The sequence below is a fragment of the Malaclemys terrapin genome, chromosome 25 (assembly GCF_027887155.1).
Source record: "Malaclemys terrapin pileata isolate rMalTer1 chromosome 25, rMalTer1.hap1, whole genome shotgun sequence".
NCBI classification, from domain to species: domain Eukaryota; kingdom Metazoa; phylum Chordata; order Testudines; family Emydidae; genus Malaclemys; species Malaclemys terrapin.
In genome coordinates, this window is record NC_071529.1 from 14,172,617 (window position 1) to 14,190,369 (window position 17,753).

The window sequence follows — 17,753 nt, forward strand, 5'->3', positions numbered from 1 at the left end:
AGAGAGCTGCTGGAGTTCTCCTCATGCAGTCTCCCCGTCCGCTCATCTTGCTGCCTCCATCCGCTGTCCTTTGGGATGTTGGAGCGGAGGTCACGGGGAGATGACTTTCCTCCTGTGCTGCCTACAGTTAGCAGCCCTTTGGGATGTAAACAATGAGGCGGTCTTTCTGTGCAGTCCAGAATCCCATGAGGTCATAGACACAAGGGCAGTGACATCATGAGACTGGATTACGCCATCTCCCCAGGGTTATTGGCTGTGCCGGGAGCTCCGGAAGGGAAACCTCCTTGGCAGTGGTTCAGACCCCAGTTACTGGTTCAAACCCAGCTGTTCACAAGTGGTGCTTCCCTCTCTGCGTGCCCATAGGAGGCACTGGGGCCTGACTTGCAGAGGTGCTAAACATCCACAGCTCTAGCCGGGATGAGGAGGGTGCAGGGGTCTCAGCTCTTCGCAGATGAGGGCCTGGGTGTCGGGATGGCCACACCCAAACTGGAGAGCGTGCTTGAAGGTGGACGTTTCACCCACTTCAAAACCTTTTTCAGAACAGCCAGGGGAGGCACTTTGAGTGTTTTTAAGTCAGTGACACGTTTGGATTTAAACGAGACTGTTCACACTTCTGAAAACAAGAGGCTGCAAAGCAGGCGCCTGGGGGGGGCTTTGCAATTTGATTCCCCCTGTGAAGGGGTCACTGCTACATGGGCGCTGCTTTCCCCCCCCCTTTAAAAATAAAGGCTGTGCTCAGAAACACCCATACAGGACCAACCCAGTCTGAGCTGCCCCGTGCTCCCAAATGACCCTGCAGTGCCAAACCAATGTGTGTGCACTGGGAGGAGAAAAGATCAGACTGACAAATTAATTGCAGATTGACGTTTGATTGATTATAGCAGCGGTTCTCAACCCGCAGGCTGCATGCAGCCCAATTAGCACACAGCTACAGCCCAGCTCAGCTGTGTTCTAAAGGCTGGCCCGCATGGTGGGGTCCAGGTTCCCGGCTGCCCGGCACGGTGGGATCTGGGCTGCCCCGCCGCCCAGCATGGTGGGGTCAGGATACGGGGTCCAGGGTCCGGGGCTGCCGGCTGGCCCTGCAAGCCCCAGGGTTGCCAACTGACCCGGCAAGATCTGGGGCTGTCACCCGGCGCCACAAGCTTCGGGGCAGCCACCTGGCCCCGAACGGCAGAGGTCCGGGGCAGGCAGCTGGCTGGCCCCACACGGTGGGGGTCCAGGGCAGGTGGGTGGTCGGCAGCTACCACTGTCCTGTAACCTGGCCCCTGCGGCCCAGGTAACACATTGTTTGTGGGCCACATATGTAACCCACAATGATAAATAAATTGAGAACCACCGGATTATAGGATATTATATAAAAATCAGTGGGAAGACGACGTTACTGTAAAGCATTACGACACTCCCTCCCCCAGCATGGTGTCCCTTTAACCTTCCCGAGTCTGACTTTCACAGTCATTTCTGCCTCTGCCGACAGCCTATTTTCCTGGCTTCCCGCCTTCCTGGAGTGGTTGCTGGTTGGGATCAGCAGAGGACTGTACTGGTCCCTGCTCTGCCTGGAAGGCTGCTGAAGGCAATGCTACAGCAAGGGCAGGGCTGTTTACTGATTTCAAGGAGCGGGTGGCTGTCCTCTGGGGCCGATCCTTTGCTTCACACAGCCTAGGAGTTTGCTGCACTTCTGCAAAGCCTGTTTTCATTATGCTGCTGGTCAAAGGAGCAGCATCATGTCTTCCAGTTGTCCCCAGAAGGGGCACGTCCTGGGCAGCAGCTGTGCAAACTCCACTCACTGCCCCCCGCCAGAGCACCTCAGCCTGGGCCTGCAGAGACTCCTCCCAGGGGCCGGAGAGGTCGCTCTTCATGCTCCTGCATCCCTCGTCTGAGCCCGCCAACCAGGCAGCCACGACGTGAGGGACTTCTGAGGAGCCCCCGGCCCCCCCAGCTCAGTGCACAGACCACAGAGCCCTGCTTCAGCTTATTGGGGTCAGAACACGAAAGCCTGGCTGGGGCAGAGAACAAACTCCCAGCCTGAGTGAAGGGGAAAATGATCCTGTGGGTGGCGAATCTCTAGCAGAAGAGAAACCCTGGCTTGGAAAACCAACCTGACCAGGGGCCTGCCACTGGGAGGAAATCATTGCAAAGCCAGAGGCTGTTCGCTCAGCCTCCCGGCTGATTGTTGGAGCCACCTGAGCTCTCGCCTCATGGACCAGATTTGCAAGAGCTCCGCACTCAGAAGCAGGCTCTGGCCTTCCCCAAGGTTGCAGTTGGCCCACGTGCTGAGCAGTCCTGGAACTGTGGGCGCAGGTGGCGCAGCGGGAGGTGGCTGGATGCGGAGCGCTTCTGAAAACCCGTCCCTTGGCTAGGTGCTGCTGGGTACATGTACACCGCAGCTGGGACCGAGTCTCCCAGGGCACGCAGACTGGCCTGTGCAGACTGGCTGTTCTGGTGCAGGCGGACGCTCGGGCTCTCGCGTCCACCCGACTCCTTGGGTTCCGGAGCCCACGCTCCAGGCCAAGCCAGACGTCCACGTTGCTATTTTTAACACGTGAGCTCGAGCAAGTCTGTCTACCCAGGCTGCAGCCTAGACATGCCCGGCAAGGGAGCTGAGAAAACCTGGCTCCAATGGTGGGCACTGAACACACGAAGATCTGCCCCCTATACAAGCCCTTTGGGGCACCAGCCAGCTCTTGGTTCTGTCTGTGCGCTGCCTGGGAGCGCTAGGCGCTATTGGAATCCAAATGCTCAGAGCTTAAATAGCGTCCCAAACCCAAAACGTGGAACATGTTTATTGCCAGCTAAAGCACACGGTTGTTTTCAAAGCTCACAGGCCGAGCGTGTGGCCACCGAGAGTCCCGAATGACACCCCTCTCTCTGGAGCTGCTAGAGCCCGACCATTGCCATGACGCCGGTCAGCCGAAAGGTAGATATTACCAGGCTGCATTAGGCCTATCTATCTATATACACACAGAAAACCCCAGCATACTGTCCCCGCCTTCCCCCCGTCTCTCCACTGATTGCTTCGGGAACAGCGGCTGGTAAAAGCCAGAGCTAGGGACAGAACCTCTGGGGTGGAGGGTGGGGAGCATTGTCCATCGGGAACCCAAGCCCAAGCTGGCAGAGGCAGGAGGGGGAGCAGCTGGGAGTTGACAGAGGCAGAACGAGGGGGTGGGGGAAGCACAGCTACCGCTTCTGGCAGGTTTCCCCACCGACTTGGGGAAGAGCGTTTCGCTTCCGGAGAGTCCCTGGTGGAGCTGCACAACAGCACCAGTGCAGAGAACACTGGCCCCAAAACCCAGCCCTCATCTGCACCCCAGCGCTCACTGCAGTGCATGCCTGGGACCTCAGTGGGGCACTGGTTTGGGGGAATGGCCCCCTCTCCTGGGGAGACCCCGTGGTTAGCGCTAACTAACTAGATCCAACGCCTCGGGGAGATGGCTCAGCGGTGGCATGGCTCTGAGTTTGGGAGGCATCCTAGTAGCCTTTCCATTGGTCTCTATTCTGCACATATGGACCCCCTCCTGGTCAAGGATAGACCCCTCTGGCTATGGGTACAAGGCTGGCTCCACTATGGGGGATAATGGTGAAATAGCCCCAGAGCCAAGAGCAGCCCCAGGGCTGGCAGGTGACCGTCAGCTCTCCTGGTTGTATCCAGCTATGGTGGGATCACCAGCCCACGGCCCCCGTTAGCTGTCCCACAGCGGTTCGCATCACCACATGTGCAGCTACAGGAAGCTGATCTCCATGCACAGGACGACCAGGGAGTTGGAGCAGTCGCGGAGCTGCTCAGCCAGGAGATTCCCGTCGGCCAGGGGAGAGGCAAAGCCCTCGGCGAGGCTGGCCCGCCACCCTTGGCAGTCCTCCTTCGGGGCTCGGTGCCCACGCGGGCTGGAGCCATGCCAGATCGCCTTGTGAGTCCTGAGGAGACAGTGCCAGGCTGGGATCACTGAGGGTCAGCAGAAAGCCACGCAGGGCCTGATTTTCAGAAGTGCTGGGTGCCCACCCTCCAGGGGAAGCCAAGGGGAGCTTGGTGCACCCGGCCCCAGGCACGTGGCTCCACCCGGAGCCCCCAAATCAGCGGCTGCTTTTGAAAAGTTCAGCTTTGGGGTTAACCCTTGAGCTGCTTAGACTTCATGCAGCCTCCCCTCCCAGCTGAGAAGCCAGCCCCAGCCTCCCCCGCCACCAGAGGTTATCGGGGAGCGGGGGGGAGGGGGGGCAGCGATTGCAACTAAATCTTCCCTTCTGACTGGTTCCCAGGCACTTCAGGCCCCAGGAACAGAGTCCCGGCCTTGGGGTCCTAATTAAAATACATGCAACAGCATCATAGATAACCAACCAACATACCCTGTGCAAAGCTCCTGGAATTGCCACTTATGGGTGGGGAGGGGGTTGGTTTAAACCCTTTCACCCCCAGGTCCTTTGCTACAGGGCTCTCTCCAGGGGCAGAGCCCGCACCAGGGGAGGGGGAGTGGGGGGCTTGTCAGGCAATTAAGGTTCATTAGGAACGACCTCTTTGCATCGTCCCCTCCCCACCAAGGTCTCCCCGCAGCGATTGTCCCAGCGACTGCCCCGCTGTGCTCTGGGCAGGCGGCGAGTTCGCTCGCACGCTGTGACGCTCTCCCGTTCCCGCGCTCACCAGCTGGGATCCGTCAGCACATTCCGGCCGTCGAAGGTGTAGATGGGAAAACGCAGCGAGTTGAAGCGGGCAGCGCCATCACCTCCGAACAGGGAGTTCCAGGTCTTCGCCAGCAGCTGCCCCTGCCGTTGGAATCAGCGCGATGAGCGCGAGCGATCACAGAGATTTCATCTTGTACCGGGCCGGCCAGGCAGCGAGCCAGGCTCACGGGCCAGGGGCCGGCCAGCCCTGGCCTGAGTTCCCAGATCGGAACCAGGCCAGGTTCAGGTGGGTTCATGGGGACTCCCATGCACTGGTCTCTATTGCAAACAAGCCGGAAGGCATGGGGTGCTTTGGCTGGCCAGGGGTCCATTCAGGCTGAGGGGCAGGCTCAGTGAGATGGCTCTGGCTGTGGAGGGTTCTCGGTGGACACCGGAACTGAACAGTGCCCGGGAGAATAGGGCCCGGTCCTGCTGAGGGGGAAAGGCCAGATGGCCCAGTGGGTTTTAGCTTCTGGGAGTCTCTGAGAAACGTTTCTAACCATTTTCCTGGAGGCTCCAAAGCACCAACGCTGGGCGTGGGCGAAGGACCCAGCAGCTGCAGCCGGCTCACCCTACCAGCGCTGCTGCGATCAGACTTTGTCGCTCACCTTCAGGTTGACGACGGGCAGAGCTCTGTCCGTCCTTCTCACGATGGAGACCAGGTTCTGCGTGGGGGACGACAGAAGGGCCCGGAAGGTGCTGGACAGCTGGGCCTCCTGCGACTGCCGGTGGCACTGCAGGTCCGCGCCGCTGAGCCCGTTCATATTGCCGGGCAGCGGGAAGTTCAGCGCGACCAGGCGGAGCTGAGAAAGCAGAGGGGTTAACAGGAACAGGCGGGGTGGGGGGAGCTCTAGCGGGTCTGTCTTTCAACAGGGCGCCAGCACCCAAGGGTGTCGCATGCTCTGGGGCCTGTAAACCACACGGGGTGCCCATGGCATGAAACCTCGTGCTAATGGTGCTGTCTCGGAGCAGGCCTGCCGGCGCTGAGAGATCACACAGCCGAAGCCCGAGTCTCTGGGACGGACTGAGCACCGCTGCACGTCATTCCCCGAAGCTGAGACGGGAACTGCACGTGGGCCAGAGCTCTGCTGGCCGCTGACTGGACAGGCGCTGGGCTCTGCCCCGGAGCCTTCTGCCCTGCAGATCCCATATCACAGCCCCCGGCCGGGCTGGGGGAGGATCCTTCGCAGCTTGGATCAGCCTGGGAGTGACACCCTGCCCCACGCAAGCTGCCTCCACGTTGCTGGGGACGGGGAGCTGGGAGTCCCAGGGATCCCTCATTAGCACCCAGCAGTCCCAGGGGAAAGGGAAGGCCAGCCCACCGCTTACCGAAGGCACCCTCAGGGTGATGCTAGTTGGCCGGATCCCGGTGGCTGCTTGACTCCCTTCCTTTGGGACCTAGGAAACACACAGCACGTTAGCCTCCAGGGATGTTACCCATTTGGAGCAGACTCGGGCGTGCCCAGCACGTCACAGGCCTGGTGGAGACAAGGGCCCGGCCCCACGGATCTCACCCTGGGTCCGACTAACGGGCTCTACACAGACCCTGCTGAGCACAGCCCTTGTCCAGGCTACCATGGCAACGTGAATTCCATGGAGGGAGGTTCAGGCCTGTGTTAAAAAGCAGGGCAGACCAGGGAGTCAGAGCTGTCCTTTGCGGCCTTGAAATCGATGAATTCCCAGGGGCCCATCCTGCCCTGAGCTCGGTGTCCCATTGCTTCCCTGCCCCCGAATGGCCTCTCCCGCGCTACCTGTCCACCCCCATCGCTGCAGTGTCTGAGCGTCTATATCCCCGGAGCAAAACGCTTAACCCCAGCGCGGGCGGGGCGGGCGGGCTTCCCATTCCTTGCTTCCTTCCGGCCCCACATCTCCCTTCTCGGGAGCGGGAGGGGTGCAGAGGCCACGTGCGCTGCCCTTCCTCAGCCTGGCACTTTCCTTCCCTGGCCTGAACCCCTCCAGCGAGTGGCCACCCCACGGCTGTCGCGCTTCTTGTCGGGTGAGAATTCCGGACTAGCCACGCATTTCCCCAGCCACGGGGCACATCCACACCCTTCTCGCGCTCAGTGTGCCCTGCAGGGACCTGGGCAGGCTCCACTGGGAAGCAAAGCAGCTTGCCAGGCCAGGCTGGCTGGCAGAAGAGTCCCAGTTCTGCATTGTCAGAGCTCAGGCCTTGGGTCGGAGTAAGAGGAACTCAGGACACAGCTGGATGTGGACATCACTCCATGGAGTCGATGTAGCTGTAGCTGCCTATGGCGGAGCAGAATTGATCCATGGTGTGCAAGACCTATTCAACACAGGGACAGCGACCCTGGTGCAAACCCTAGTGTAGAGCCATTGCACTAGTGTGAGCCTTCTGCATGTGCCCCTGTTCACACCCAGAGTTCACATCCACGTGACAATGCTGGTGGCTAAACTCCCCAGTGAAGACAAGGGCGGATGGCCGGAGTCCGAGCATGGCCTCTCTGGTGACACAGGTCAGCGGTGGTGGTCAGATGCACTAGTCACGAGTGAGTCCTCACCTGATGATGTTCTGTGGACACAGAAGGGTCATCGCCAGCCAATATGGAATCCGAATCTTCCAGCTGAGCAAAATCACACAAGCGAGAGAGAGAGAGAAGGATCTGTTAGGTCTCGATCTAGTCCTGTGGCTTTATTCACATATGGTTCCCGTAAGGGAAACCTGTCCCCATTTTCCACTGGACTCTTATTGGAAATGAACATTTCCTTTGGGAGCCTAGTGCCTGGCAGGGGAGAAGTCTGCCGGGAATTTCCCCCGAAACCCAGAGAAGTTCTACAAAAGTTGGTGACTTTTGTTCCTTTCCCCCTTGGCTTGACTTGTTTTCTCCCTGTCAGCAGGTGTATTAAAGAAAACACATTTAACAGCTCACTAAGCTGCCTTTGGTGGTACCGGAGCATTTCACACCAAATCTCAGGGACTGTACGTCAGGGATTCTGTTCTCCACTACTGACAGGTTGCATGAGAAAGGCGCCATGGGAACCCAAGGAAAGGCGCCATGGGAACCCAAGGAAAGGCACCATGGGAACCCAAGGAAAGGCACCATGGGAACCCAAGGAAAGGCGCCATGGGAACCCAAGGAAAGGCGCCATGGGAACCCAAGGAGAGGTGCCATGGGAACACCAAGCATTAGCTGTTGCTAGCAATCCAGAAACCCCAGCCCTGGCCCTCTGGATTCTGGCATTTCCTGATTGCTGCTCCCGTACCAGGAGCTTGCTCCAGCCTCTCGGGGTTCGGATGAAGGCGCTGTTCTCATCTCTGACGTAGACCAGGCTCCCTTCGGGGACGGACGAGCTGGATTTGAACATCAGCTCCTTCGACTTGAAGACCCAGGTGTGATGCTGAGGGAAGGAGAAGCAGCAGTTACGGGTTAGCGGCCAGACCGCAGAGACACCCTGAGCCGTGGTCCTGTCATTCCACCCGCGGCCTGGCTGCCACAGCCCACGCTGGGCCGTTCCCACTCTGGCACCACCAATCAGCCACTTGGACCACCCCAAGCTGGTAACAGCTGGGAGGGTCCTAGAGCCGATCAGCACAGCAGCCCCCGGCACAAGCAGCGGCTATGGCACCAGGTTGCAACACCTGGGACGGGTCCTGTGCTCGGGACGGTGCTGTCTCCAGTGATTTCTCCCCCATGCAGATAACCCAACCCCCCGGCTCCCACCAGTGGTGCTGGACGCTAGGGAGTGGATGCATTCAAAGCCCCATGATGCCCGGGGTGTGGGTGGGCCAATGTGCTTGCCACGCGGTTTGAGGGGTGTATTGAGGCAGTTTGCTGACGTGCCCTTAGGGATGAGTCTCCTCATTGCGCTGGCCAGTCCTAGCTTTCTGCCGCCCCCGGCTGCTCAGGGCATGGAAAGCCGCTGCCAGGAAGGAAGACAAGGGATGCTACAAGATGCCAAAGTCCAATACACACCCTGGAGTCAGCCGGGGAGTCAGGCACGTCCTTCTGAGACAACTCAGCATCTAGAGAGCAGCAGACAGAGACGTCAGGCTCCCGCTGCACGGGTGGGTTCGGCAGAGCTCTGGCCAGCCGGGGAGAGCAGACCCTGCTCCCCGCTACCCACCCCATGGCTCCTGCAGGATCTAGGCTAGTGTGCACGGAACGGCAGCCTTTTCGTCCGAGAGCCCAGCTCTAGCCCCATTCCAGAGGGCCCCTGGGGCTAAAGAGTAAAGGAACCCTTTGTCTCCACTGGGCAGGGAAGCCGAGCTGGAGCCCGACTGCCCCGAGCAGTAACACCAGGGTATGTCCAGCGAGGTTCTCGCAGGGGAGCAGCCCGCTAAGAACTCAAGGAAGGTGCTGCATCCCGGCTCTTCCTTGGCAGGGGTGGGGCGGGGCACTGGTTGGGTCTCCCTGTTTCCCAGATATTTTTCAATCCAAAGCAAACCCCAAGGCCGCTCTGAAGCAGGAGATGATGGGCACGCAGCGCGAGGGAGCCCTTGGCCCCCAGGCCCACCCAGCCGCAGGCACGCAGCCAGAGGGGAGGTCCTCACGCGGCGCCCGTCACAAGGACGGGGAGACCTCTCGAGATCAGGGGGAGAGGACAGAGAACGCTCATCAACATCTACTCCTAGCTGGCCGCAGGGTCCCAGCCGGGCAAGGAGAGATGCCTCCCCTGGGCTCAGTGAGACCAGGACAAGGCCTGGCTTGTGAGCCCAGCTGTCTCGTGGGGCCATGACGACAGCACCATCGCCAAGGCACCAAGGCAGAGCTCATGGGAGCCAGGGGAAAGACACCCACTGACTCCAGGAGGGCTTTGGGGCAGCCCAGAGGCAGCTCAGAGAGCTACAGACCTTCCCCTGGAAATATTCTGCAGTGGGCTCCTGGAAGCACTGCAGCTGCCGGCCATGTGCCCTGGGAGTCAGCAGCCAAGGGAGTGCGGGACGGGTGCGGGGAGGCCAAGGAGGGTCCATTACTTTCCTAACGGGACCTGAAATCTGGTCCACGTCCCCCTGAAATGCCAAGAGCAATGTCCCTACCTGAGAGCCCGGCCGCGTCGTGAGTCACCTGGAAAAACCAAGTAAACGTGGCTCTATCAGCGCGAGACCATCGCAGACGAGACGGGCCTGTCTCCGGTGGCATGGGGCAGCTGGGATGGCGAGCGGGAGAGGGGTTGGGTCAGAAGCCATTCCTCCTGTCCGGGGGGAAGTGCGAGGGCCATCCTGGCGGGGTATTTCCGGCCCGAGAAGGGAGGGAGGGTGATTTGCACGCCTGGCTGAACGGGCCCTGGGCTTACAGGGGGACGAGCAGCAGATCCAAACAGTGCCTGAGCCGTGAGCCGCAGGAGAGCACAGGCTGGGGGGGTCAGGGGAAGGGTCTGCCCCAGGAACCAGCCCTGCCCTCTGCTCCGGGCACCCGAGGCAGGAGCTGAGCAGCCTCAAAGACTTGGGGGTCCCTAGTCCCTCCACGATCCCGCTGCAGCCCTGGGTCTGGCTGTGGGCAGCAGGGAGGCTGGCAGGGGGCCCAGGAGGCCCATGTCTTACCGGCTGTTTGCAGAACGGCCTGGTGCGGACGGGATAAACCCTCTGAAATCAAAGACAGGCTGGTTTGCATTGAGTCTGGTAACCGAGCACTGGCGCAAACACACGCCCGACCATCGGCCGGGATCCTTACATTGACGTAGACGACGCCTGGTGCTCCGGGGGGCCCTGGGGCGCCGGGGGGGCCTGGTGCTCCGGGGTGGCCGGGGGGACCCTGAAATAAAGATCAGCACAGAATTGGCAGTGGATCTGTTCGTGGGCTGGTGCTGCGTGTCCCGGGGAGGAGGGTGCTACCGGACCAGGGCCTGCCTGTCATCTCTCTGCCCACCCGTCCCCGGGCTTTTCCCCAGAGCCTCCCCTGCCCTGCTCCCCTGCCCTGCCCTCCCTCTACTCTCTCACGGCCCTCCTTCAACCCTGCCTCATTCTCCTCCCCAGCCAGCTGGATTCCTCCACTCAGTGTCCGGCCTCCTGCCCGGTCTAGGATCTCCGAGCCCCCAGGAACCCTCCCCCAGGGCCTCCTGCAAACAACAGGGCAGCACCCAGCCTGCCGGAGTCCGAGTGCAGGAAAGGTCTGGGCCCATCCCGGCCCATGGGCCCCTCGGGCTGTGGAGACAAGACCCAGGCCGCAACTCACGTGGGGGACGATTGCACCGTAAATCTCCGTCTCTACTTTGCCGTTCTGCAGAGGGAGAGAGAGAAAAGGGGGAGACTCCTGTGGACGGGCTGGGCGCAGGTCAGGGAAGGGGGCCCGGATCTACAGCGACGCTCATCCGTCCAGCCAGCCCATTCGCTCCCCAGCTTGGCCGGCTGTCTCCCCCGGCCTCGGGCTCACAGGAAGGGTAGTGCTCGCTGGGCACGCCCATGCCATGCCCCTTGCCTTGTGGGGGCTTGGCTGGGCTATTGTGGGGGTGATGGGCCTGGCAGGGGTGCTGGGTCGGCTCCAGCTGGAGTGTAGCAGAGGTGGGTGAGGGGCTCCTTCCCCACCCACAGACAGTCCCCAGGCCCATCGCCGCCTCATGGCACTGACAGCCCCCCCAGAACACGCCAACGACTTCGGACAAACCTCTTGGTATGTCAGTGGCACCCAGGATCCGTGCGGGCCCCTGGAGCCGGGGAAGGAAGGGTGGCCTGGCAGGAACCCGGCCTCCCCAGGACAGCTGCGGCATCCCTGGTGAGCCAGCAAAGAAAAAGAGAGAGGGTCCGTGATCTCCGCTGGGGTCAGGTGTGTGGGCGGCTGGGGCACTGTGACTTAGGAAATCGGGCTTAATTCCCAAGGGAAATGAGTTGGCCGGTCTCTGGCTGGCCCCCATCCAACCCCGCAGTGGATTTGGCCCGGCTGTGGCAGTCTGTCCTGCAGCGGGTCCGGGCGGAGGGGCGTTGGCGGAGGGATGGAACGGCATCAGGTGGAGGCGCCCTGGGCACCCTTTCCCAATGGCTGCCTGCACTATGCCAGCCCCGGCACTGCCAGGGCCATGCCGCAGCACAGCTGGCTCCCCGTTGCATTTCCATGGCTACTCACCTGCTCTCCGGGGTCTCCCTTTTCACCCTGTACAAAAAGGAGACAGACCCATCAGAGCCCTGGCTCTCCCAGGGGTCCCCACTCGCCCAGCCCCAGTGCCCCCGGGAAGTGGGAGCCGTCCTCTCATACACACAGGGAAACTGAGGCACGGAGCGCTGCAGTGGCTTGCCTGGGGTCACACGGCAGGGTTGGCGGTTGAGCCGGAGCCAGGAGCCCAGACCCCAGCGCCCAGGCCAGAGGGGAGTATTTGACAGCCCGCACGTCTCTCGGGCACAGCAGAAGGGAGCTCCAGGGGAGGGTTAAAAGCAGAGGAAGGAAAGCCGCCCTAGGGGGCTGTTCCCGGAGCAGGGGGTTGTACCACTGGGCCAGGAACGGAACAGGGGGCGGCAGGGCGGGGATCTCTGCCCGACTTTGCACACCTAATGTCCCGGACTCATCCAAACATGCGTCTTATGCTGGGAAATCTCCTGCCCAGGGTGGGAGCTGCAGGGTGGAGGAGAGACCTCCCTGTGGCGGGGGAGGGGGAGCGTGCGGAGGGTGGGGGCGCAGGTGTGTGTGTGGGGAAGCCAAGTGCTGCAGTTCTGAAGATGGACTTTCGGACTTTCCTCTGTGTCCCAGAGCCCACGTGGGGCAGCTCAGCACAACCAGCGGGGAGGTGGGGGGGTTACCTGTACGGATTGCCAAGGCTGCAGGGAGGGGGATTAGTGGCCCAGTGCAGTGCTGAGGTCACTGTGCTGCAGGGAGTGGGGTAGGGGGCTCAGTAGGGGGCGCTCTCCCTTGTCTGCCAGTACTCACCTTGGGGCCCGGCGGGCCAGGCCATCTGGGGTGCCCTGAAGAGTGTGGGTCACACTGCAGGGAGAAGAACATGGCTGTGAGGGGCTGTCTGGGCCCTCGCCCAGCGTGATGGCACAGGGAGGGGGCCGGACCCACCCCACACACCCGGGGTCGCCTTCTAGACCAGCACAAAGGCCGTGAAACATTCCCACCCTGGATCCCACCACAGCTTTTCAGCATGTGACCCCCGCACTGCAACCCCTGTGCCCCCCAAGGCCAAGGACTCCCCAAAGCCTGGCACAATGCTCCCAGGGGTGTCTCTGGGAGCTCCAGGCACTGGCAGGCGAGATGCGACTGAGTTCGTGCCCACTCACCCTGTTCTCCCCAGGTGGTCCTGGTGGCCCCATGGGCCCGGGTGGGCCATGGGAACCCTTCTCTCCCATCAAGCCGGGGCTGCCTGGAGGGCCGGGCTGGCCAAGATCACCCGTCTCGCCCTGCAGGGACACAACGCAGGGGGTGAAAGAGCCAAGAACACACGACCCCAGCCCATCTGCGGGACCCAGCGCTCAGCAAACAGTGTCTGGGGTGGGGCCTGGCATTAAACCCGCCCCACAGCTGTGGAAACTGAGGCACGGGGCAGGGAAATGACTACTTGCAGTGATGGAGCTGAGGGCAGAACCCCGGAGTCCTGACCACACTCCCCTCTCCAGGGACAACCCGCTGTCACGTCGGTGTGAGCAGCGCTGCCCCGGTGGGTCCCACCGGAGCCTGCATCCGCTTGGCATCTGCTGCCTTGGGCCAGGCCCTCCCATGCTGCTCTGGTGATGGCCCTGTGCCGCCCTCGGCCCGATCGGCTCATTACCTTTGGCCCGGGGTATCCTGGCTCCCCGGCAGGCCCCGGGGTTCCTGGTGGTGACACAGGCCCTGCGGGGCCGGGGGGCCCTTCACGCCCTGGAGCTCCTGGAGGCCCTGAGAGTCCTGGAAGCCCAAGGGGGCCGTCGGGCCCTGGGGGGCCTTGGAAGCCCGGTGGCCCTGGGGCCCCAAGTGGCCCTGGAGGGCCGGGAGGTCCTTGCTGCCCTTCACGGCCTGGCGGTCCAGGGGGGCCTTGGATGCCTTCATGCCCGGGATAGCCTTGAGGGCCCGGAGGCCCTTGGTAGCCGGGCAAACCCTGGGGGCCGGGCGGCCCTGCCACGCCGGGCATGAGCGGCTGTTTTGTCAGCTGGCAGGAGAGAGAAGAGATACAGCAGAGCCGCTTCTGTGGTGCCAGCCTGCCCATCCATCGCCCTCATTGCAGCCCCCGCCTCTTCCACACTGGCCCCACAGCCCTCCCCCACGGCCCTGCCCCCGCAGCCCCTGCCCTGCTCCTCCCCCACTGCTCCTGCCCTGCCCCCGCTGCCCCATCCGCCCCCTCTCCCACACTGGCCTCCCATCCCACTGCAGTCCCTGCCACGACTTTGCAGGTAGATTAAGGATAACTTGGCCCTGATCCAGCCGGCCGCCCGCCAGCTCTCCCCTCCCATGTGGTCTCTGCTCTCCCTCTCGCTCCCCAAGCAGGCTGAAACCCCAGACACCCCATCCCGTCCTCACCTCGTTCTCAGATTCGTCCAGCCCTTCAGCGCCAGTTGCCAGCCCCGGCACGCCCGGAGACCCAGGAAGGCCGGGCGGCCCCTGGGGGCCAGGCTGCCCGGGGCTCCCTGCCTGGCCTTGTTCCCCAGAGAATCCGGGCAGGCCTATTTCCCCCGGGGGCCCCCGCTCTCCTCTTTCTCCCTGTTGGGGTGAAGATACGCCATGGATGGGATGAGCCCCTGGAGGGGACTGGTCAGTGAACTGCCGCCCTTGCCCCCCAACCCCCACCCCCTGCCCCACTGGGAATTGGCTCTGTCCACGTTGGAACCCGCTCAGGAACCACCAGCGCTCGAGGGGGTCCCGTTCCTCTGCTGGTCCCAGAGAGTGGGGCAGGAGCGGGCACAGCCCGGCGTGGATCTGTCCCCCGCAGCGGCCAGGCGGTGGCTGCCTTGGCAGGAGCTGCTCACGCAGCAGCCACGCCGGCCTGGCCCCCAGTGGCGCCGGGCTCAGGCCTGGCAGACGGCCTGTGCGGGCAGGGCGTCGTGCCACCCCCCGCTGTGGTGCTCGCTGCGCTCCGGCTAGCGATGGAGCAGGGCGCTCTGTAAGCAAACGCCCCGGTGAAAAGCTACGGCCTGAATTGGGGGAGGGGGAAGAGTGTGCGCGGCCCCAGCGAGCCTCCGAAAACCCAGCACCCTTCAAAACCAAGCTCTCGAGGGTCCGGGGACCCCAAACGCACTGGGGGGCCCATCTCTGTGCCCCAGAACAGAGCCCCCCACAGCTCCCTTCCTTCCTACCTTTGGGCCAGGGGGCCCAGGGGGGCCAGGGACGGCTGGGCAAACGCACTGCGAGTGGTTACCAGTCACCTAGGAGACAGAAACAGCCTTGAGTGCCGTGGGCGCTGACGGGGCGCGGTGCCAGCCCCGTCCCCGCTGGGCTTCAGAGGGTCACAGGGCAGAGCAAGGGAGATCTGGGGTGGCAGGGTGAGGGGACGGCTGGATTGGAAACTCCTTGGTTCTGCTGGCACAGCCGCAGCGGCTCCCCTCGCTGCAGGAGGCCTGGTACCCGTGCACCAGCGGGGTCGGCCCTGGCAGGGCTCTGGTAGCTGCTGGCCCGGGTAGCTTCGGAGCAGTCGTAGGACAGTTAAGGGGAGCATTGGAACGGACGCTCCTTGAGTCCCTGCTCTGCTCCTCCTGCTGCATGAGCGGCTGGTGCTCACTGCTCAGCCCAGGGCCAGAACGGCCCCTTCCCACCACTCACCTGCAGAAGGGTGGCAATTGCCCGGGGGGTGGGCACGGCTGGCGTCGGCCCCTTTGTAGTTGCCTGTGAGAAAGCGGAGAAAGATGGAGCATCGGCACCATCGCCACAGCCCCCCCTTGAACCTAGACGCCAGGGGGCACTGCTGGCAGAGGTGCCCGCCCGATGGGGAGGGCAGAGAATCTCAGCCGGGCTGGCACCCGTCCCTTTGCTCCCGTCCAGACACCCCAGCGGGGCAGTGGCAGAGGTCAGCTGGAGTCACCTCACCGAAATGTCTCCATCTGCTGCCTGCCGCTGCGGGGGGATCCCACCCCGGTGCTGGAGGCCCCCCAGGCTCTCTCATGTTAGCAGTGGCCCTGGCAGGCTCAGAGCCGTGGCTGCCCAGGAGGGTGAAGGAAGAGGCCCCAGGGCCGGAGCCGGCGCTGCCTGGCTGGAAAGGGCCCGTTCCTGGGGCGGGACAGGCTGGAGGGGTGCAGGGCGGGCGGGTGGGGGAGGATGGAGAGAGCGAGCGACCATGTGTCCATCCAGCTCAGGACAGGCCCACACCATCAGCTCCTAGGGAAAGCCGGGCAGTAGATCCCCCCGCTTACCTTGATCTGCAGGAACTCCTCTTCCTCCTCCGCGCTCCCCTCGAAGAGCCCCGGGGAGGGGTGGGTGCGGGCGGCAGGGGCTGGAGGCGTCTAGGAGAGACGGGGCCATGGGTGGCAAAATCAGTCCTGGCCCCATTCCTCTGTCAGCTCCTCACTCCCTGGAGAGCCCAGTTCTGCCTCCTTGCCCCATGGGGCAGCCGTCTGGGCCCGTACCATTGCCACCAGCTGCTGGCAGAGTGGGGCTTGGCTGCCTGATTTGCATGCGCTTACCCATCCTGCTTTGCTCTCCCCTCCCTTCCTGCTTGCACCCTAGCTGTGAAGTGCTCTCTCCTCCCACTGCGGCTGGCTGGGCCAAAGGCCCCTAGACAGTCTGACACCCAGGGGACCAGAGCCAGGGGCACCTACCGGCCCCTTGCTGTCTGTCTGCACTCGCTGAAGAGCTTGGGGGAGGAACAGCTGCCCTGTTCGCTCCCTCTGGAGTCCTAGCTCCCAACCTGAGGGCCGAAGTACAGAGCTCTGGCCCAGTCATGTGCTAAAAAAAGTCTGGGTTCTGGCCGGCCGGCCCTGCTTCGAGATATCCGGGTTCTGGCTGCCCAGCCCCGTGCGCGGCGGGGTCTGGGGTCCAGGTCCCGGCATATGTGGCCACACTGATAAATAGCCTGAGAACCACTGCTCTAGGGGGGCCAGTGAGGCATCTGTCCCCAGGCTCTCTGCCATCTCCACGCCCTGTTTGCTGCCCGCTCTGGTGCTGCAGGGGCAGTTTCCTGAGGGCCCTTCAGCCGCCCACCCCTGAGGCATCAGGGCTGGATTGGGAGGGGGAAGAGCTGCACGTGGGGGCTCTCCGGCAGGGGAAGTGATGTGCAGAATCCACGGAGCCCTTGAGACCAGCGCCACCCACCCCCGCTCTTGGGAGGGACCTATGCGGGGGTGTGTGTGTGTCTCAGGGGGGGTCTCAGCAGATCCAGTCCCAAAGCCAGAAAAACAGCAGCAAAATACCATTTCCCTGGGGCAAAGGGCTGAGGGGGGTTGGCTATTGTGTCTGGCCCACGGGCCCTGAGATAAGGGGGAAGGACACGAGCAGAGGAAACTGATTAACTGAAGACCGGCCCCAGTCTGTGGGAGTTTGGGGTGGGCTGGGTATCGGGGTGCGTCAGGGGCTGGGCATCAGAGCACAGCTGCGGGGCTGGGCATTGGGGCATGACTGGAGGAACTGAGTCTCCGTGAGCAGCAGGGGGCTGGGTATTGGGGTGTGGCTGGGTATTGGAGCACGGCCGGGGGCTGGATTTTGGGGTATGGCTGGGTGACTGGGTCTCAGAGTGTTCTGGGTATCAGGGTGCGGCTGGGTATTGGGTGGCGGTTCGGTATCATGGGTGGCTGGGTATCGGGGTGGCAGGGCGGCTGGGTATCAGGAGGTGGCTGGGTATCGGGGGTGGCTGGGTATTGGGGCATGGCTGGGGCTGGGTATTGGAGTGCAGCTGGGTGGCTGGGTATTGGGGTGCGGCCGGGGCTGGGTATTGGAGTGCGGCTGGGTGGCTGGGTATTGGGGGATGACTGGGTATCGGGGGTGGCCAGGCGGCTGGGTATCGGGGGCTGCCTGGGTATCGGGGTGCGGCCGGGTATTGGGGTGCGGCCGGTATCGGGGTGCGGCCGGTATCGGGGGTGGCCGGGCAGCCAGGTATCGGGGTGCGGCCGGGGCTGGGTATTGGAGTGTAGCTGGCTCGGGCAACCTTGGGCCCTTGGACGCTGTCTCCTGGCACTGCAGTGTGGCCCCAGCCCAGCCCGTAAAGGGGGCGGGACAGAGCCCTTAGGGACCCGCAGAGTTCACGGCTCCTGCCCTGTGTGTGCCGGGGCCTTGCCCGCTGCATTGGGATTCACTGGCCTGCCTGAGCCCTGCCCCGGGCACACT

The 17,753-nt window shown here is 63.0% G+C and overlaps 1 protein-coding gene across 2 annotated transcripts in view; it reads right to left on the reverse strand.

Moving 5' to 3' along the window:
- Window positions 1-2,743: 2,743 nt before the first annotated feature.
- The window catches only part of LOC128829312 (collagen alpha-1(I) chain-like), a 32,845-nt gene continuing 17,835 nt past the window's right edge, over window positions 2,744-17,753 (reverse strand). The window contains exons 3-22 of one of the 2 annotated variants that reach the window (XM_054014686.1): window positions 15,848-15,937; window positions 15,261-15,323; window positions 14,798-14,866; window positions 14,025-14,204; window positions 13,300-13,656; window positions 12,812-12,931; window positions 12,459-12,512; window positions 11,664-11,690; window positions 11,208-11,312; window positions 10,779-10,823; window positions 10,278-10,358; window positions 10,148-10,189; window positions 9,644-9,671; window positions 8,580-8,629; window positions 7,870-8,004; window positions 7,167-7,229; window positions 5,977-6,045; window positions 5,256-5,450; window positions 4,628-4,749; window positions 2,744-3,909 (exon numbers count right to left, since the gene is read on the reverse strand). In XM_054014686.1, the coding sequence (XP_053870661.1) occupies window positions 3,717-3,909; window positions 4,628-4,749; window positions 5,256-5,450; window positions 5,977-6,045; window positions 7,167-7,229; window positions 7,870-8,004; window positions 8,580-8,629; window positions 9,644-9,671; window positions 10,148-10,189; window positions 10,278-10,358; window positions 10,779-10,823; window positions 11,208-11,312; window positions 11,664-11,690; window positions 12,459-12,512; window positions 12,812-12,931; window positions 13,300-13,656; window positions 14,025-14,204; window positions 14,798-14,866; window positions 15,261-15,323; window positions 15,848-15,937 (2,088 nt within the window). In that variant the 3' untranslated portion in view covers window positions 2,744-3,716. The remainder of the gene's footprint in view (window positions 3,910-4,627; window positions 4,750-5,255; window positions 5,451-5,976; window positions 6,046-7,166; window positions 7,230-7,869; window positions 8,005-8,579; window positions 8,630-9,643; window positions 9,672-10,147; window positions 10,190-10,277; window positions 10,359-10,778; window positions 10,824-11,207; window positions 11,313-11,663; window positions 11,691-12,458; window positions 12,513-12,811; window positions 12,932-13,299; window positions 13,657-14,024; window positions 14,205-14,797; window positions 14,867-15,260; window positions 15,324-15,847; window positions 15,938-17,753) is intronic. The other variant, XM_054014688.1, reaches the window with a different exon arrangement.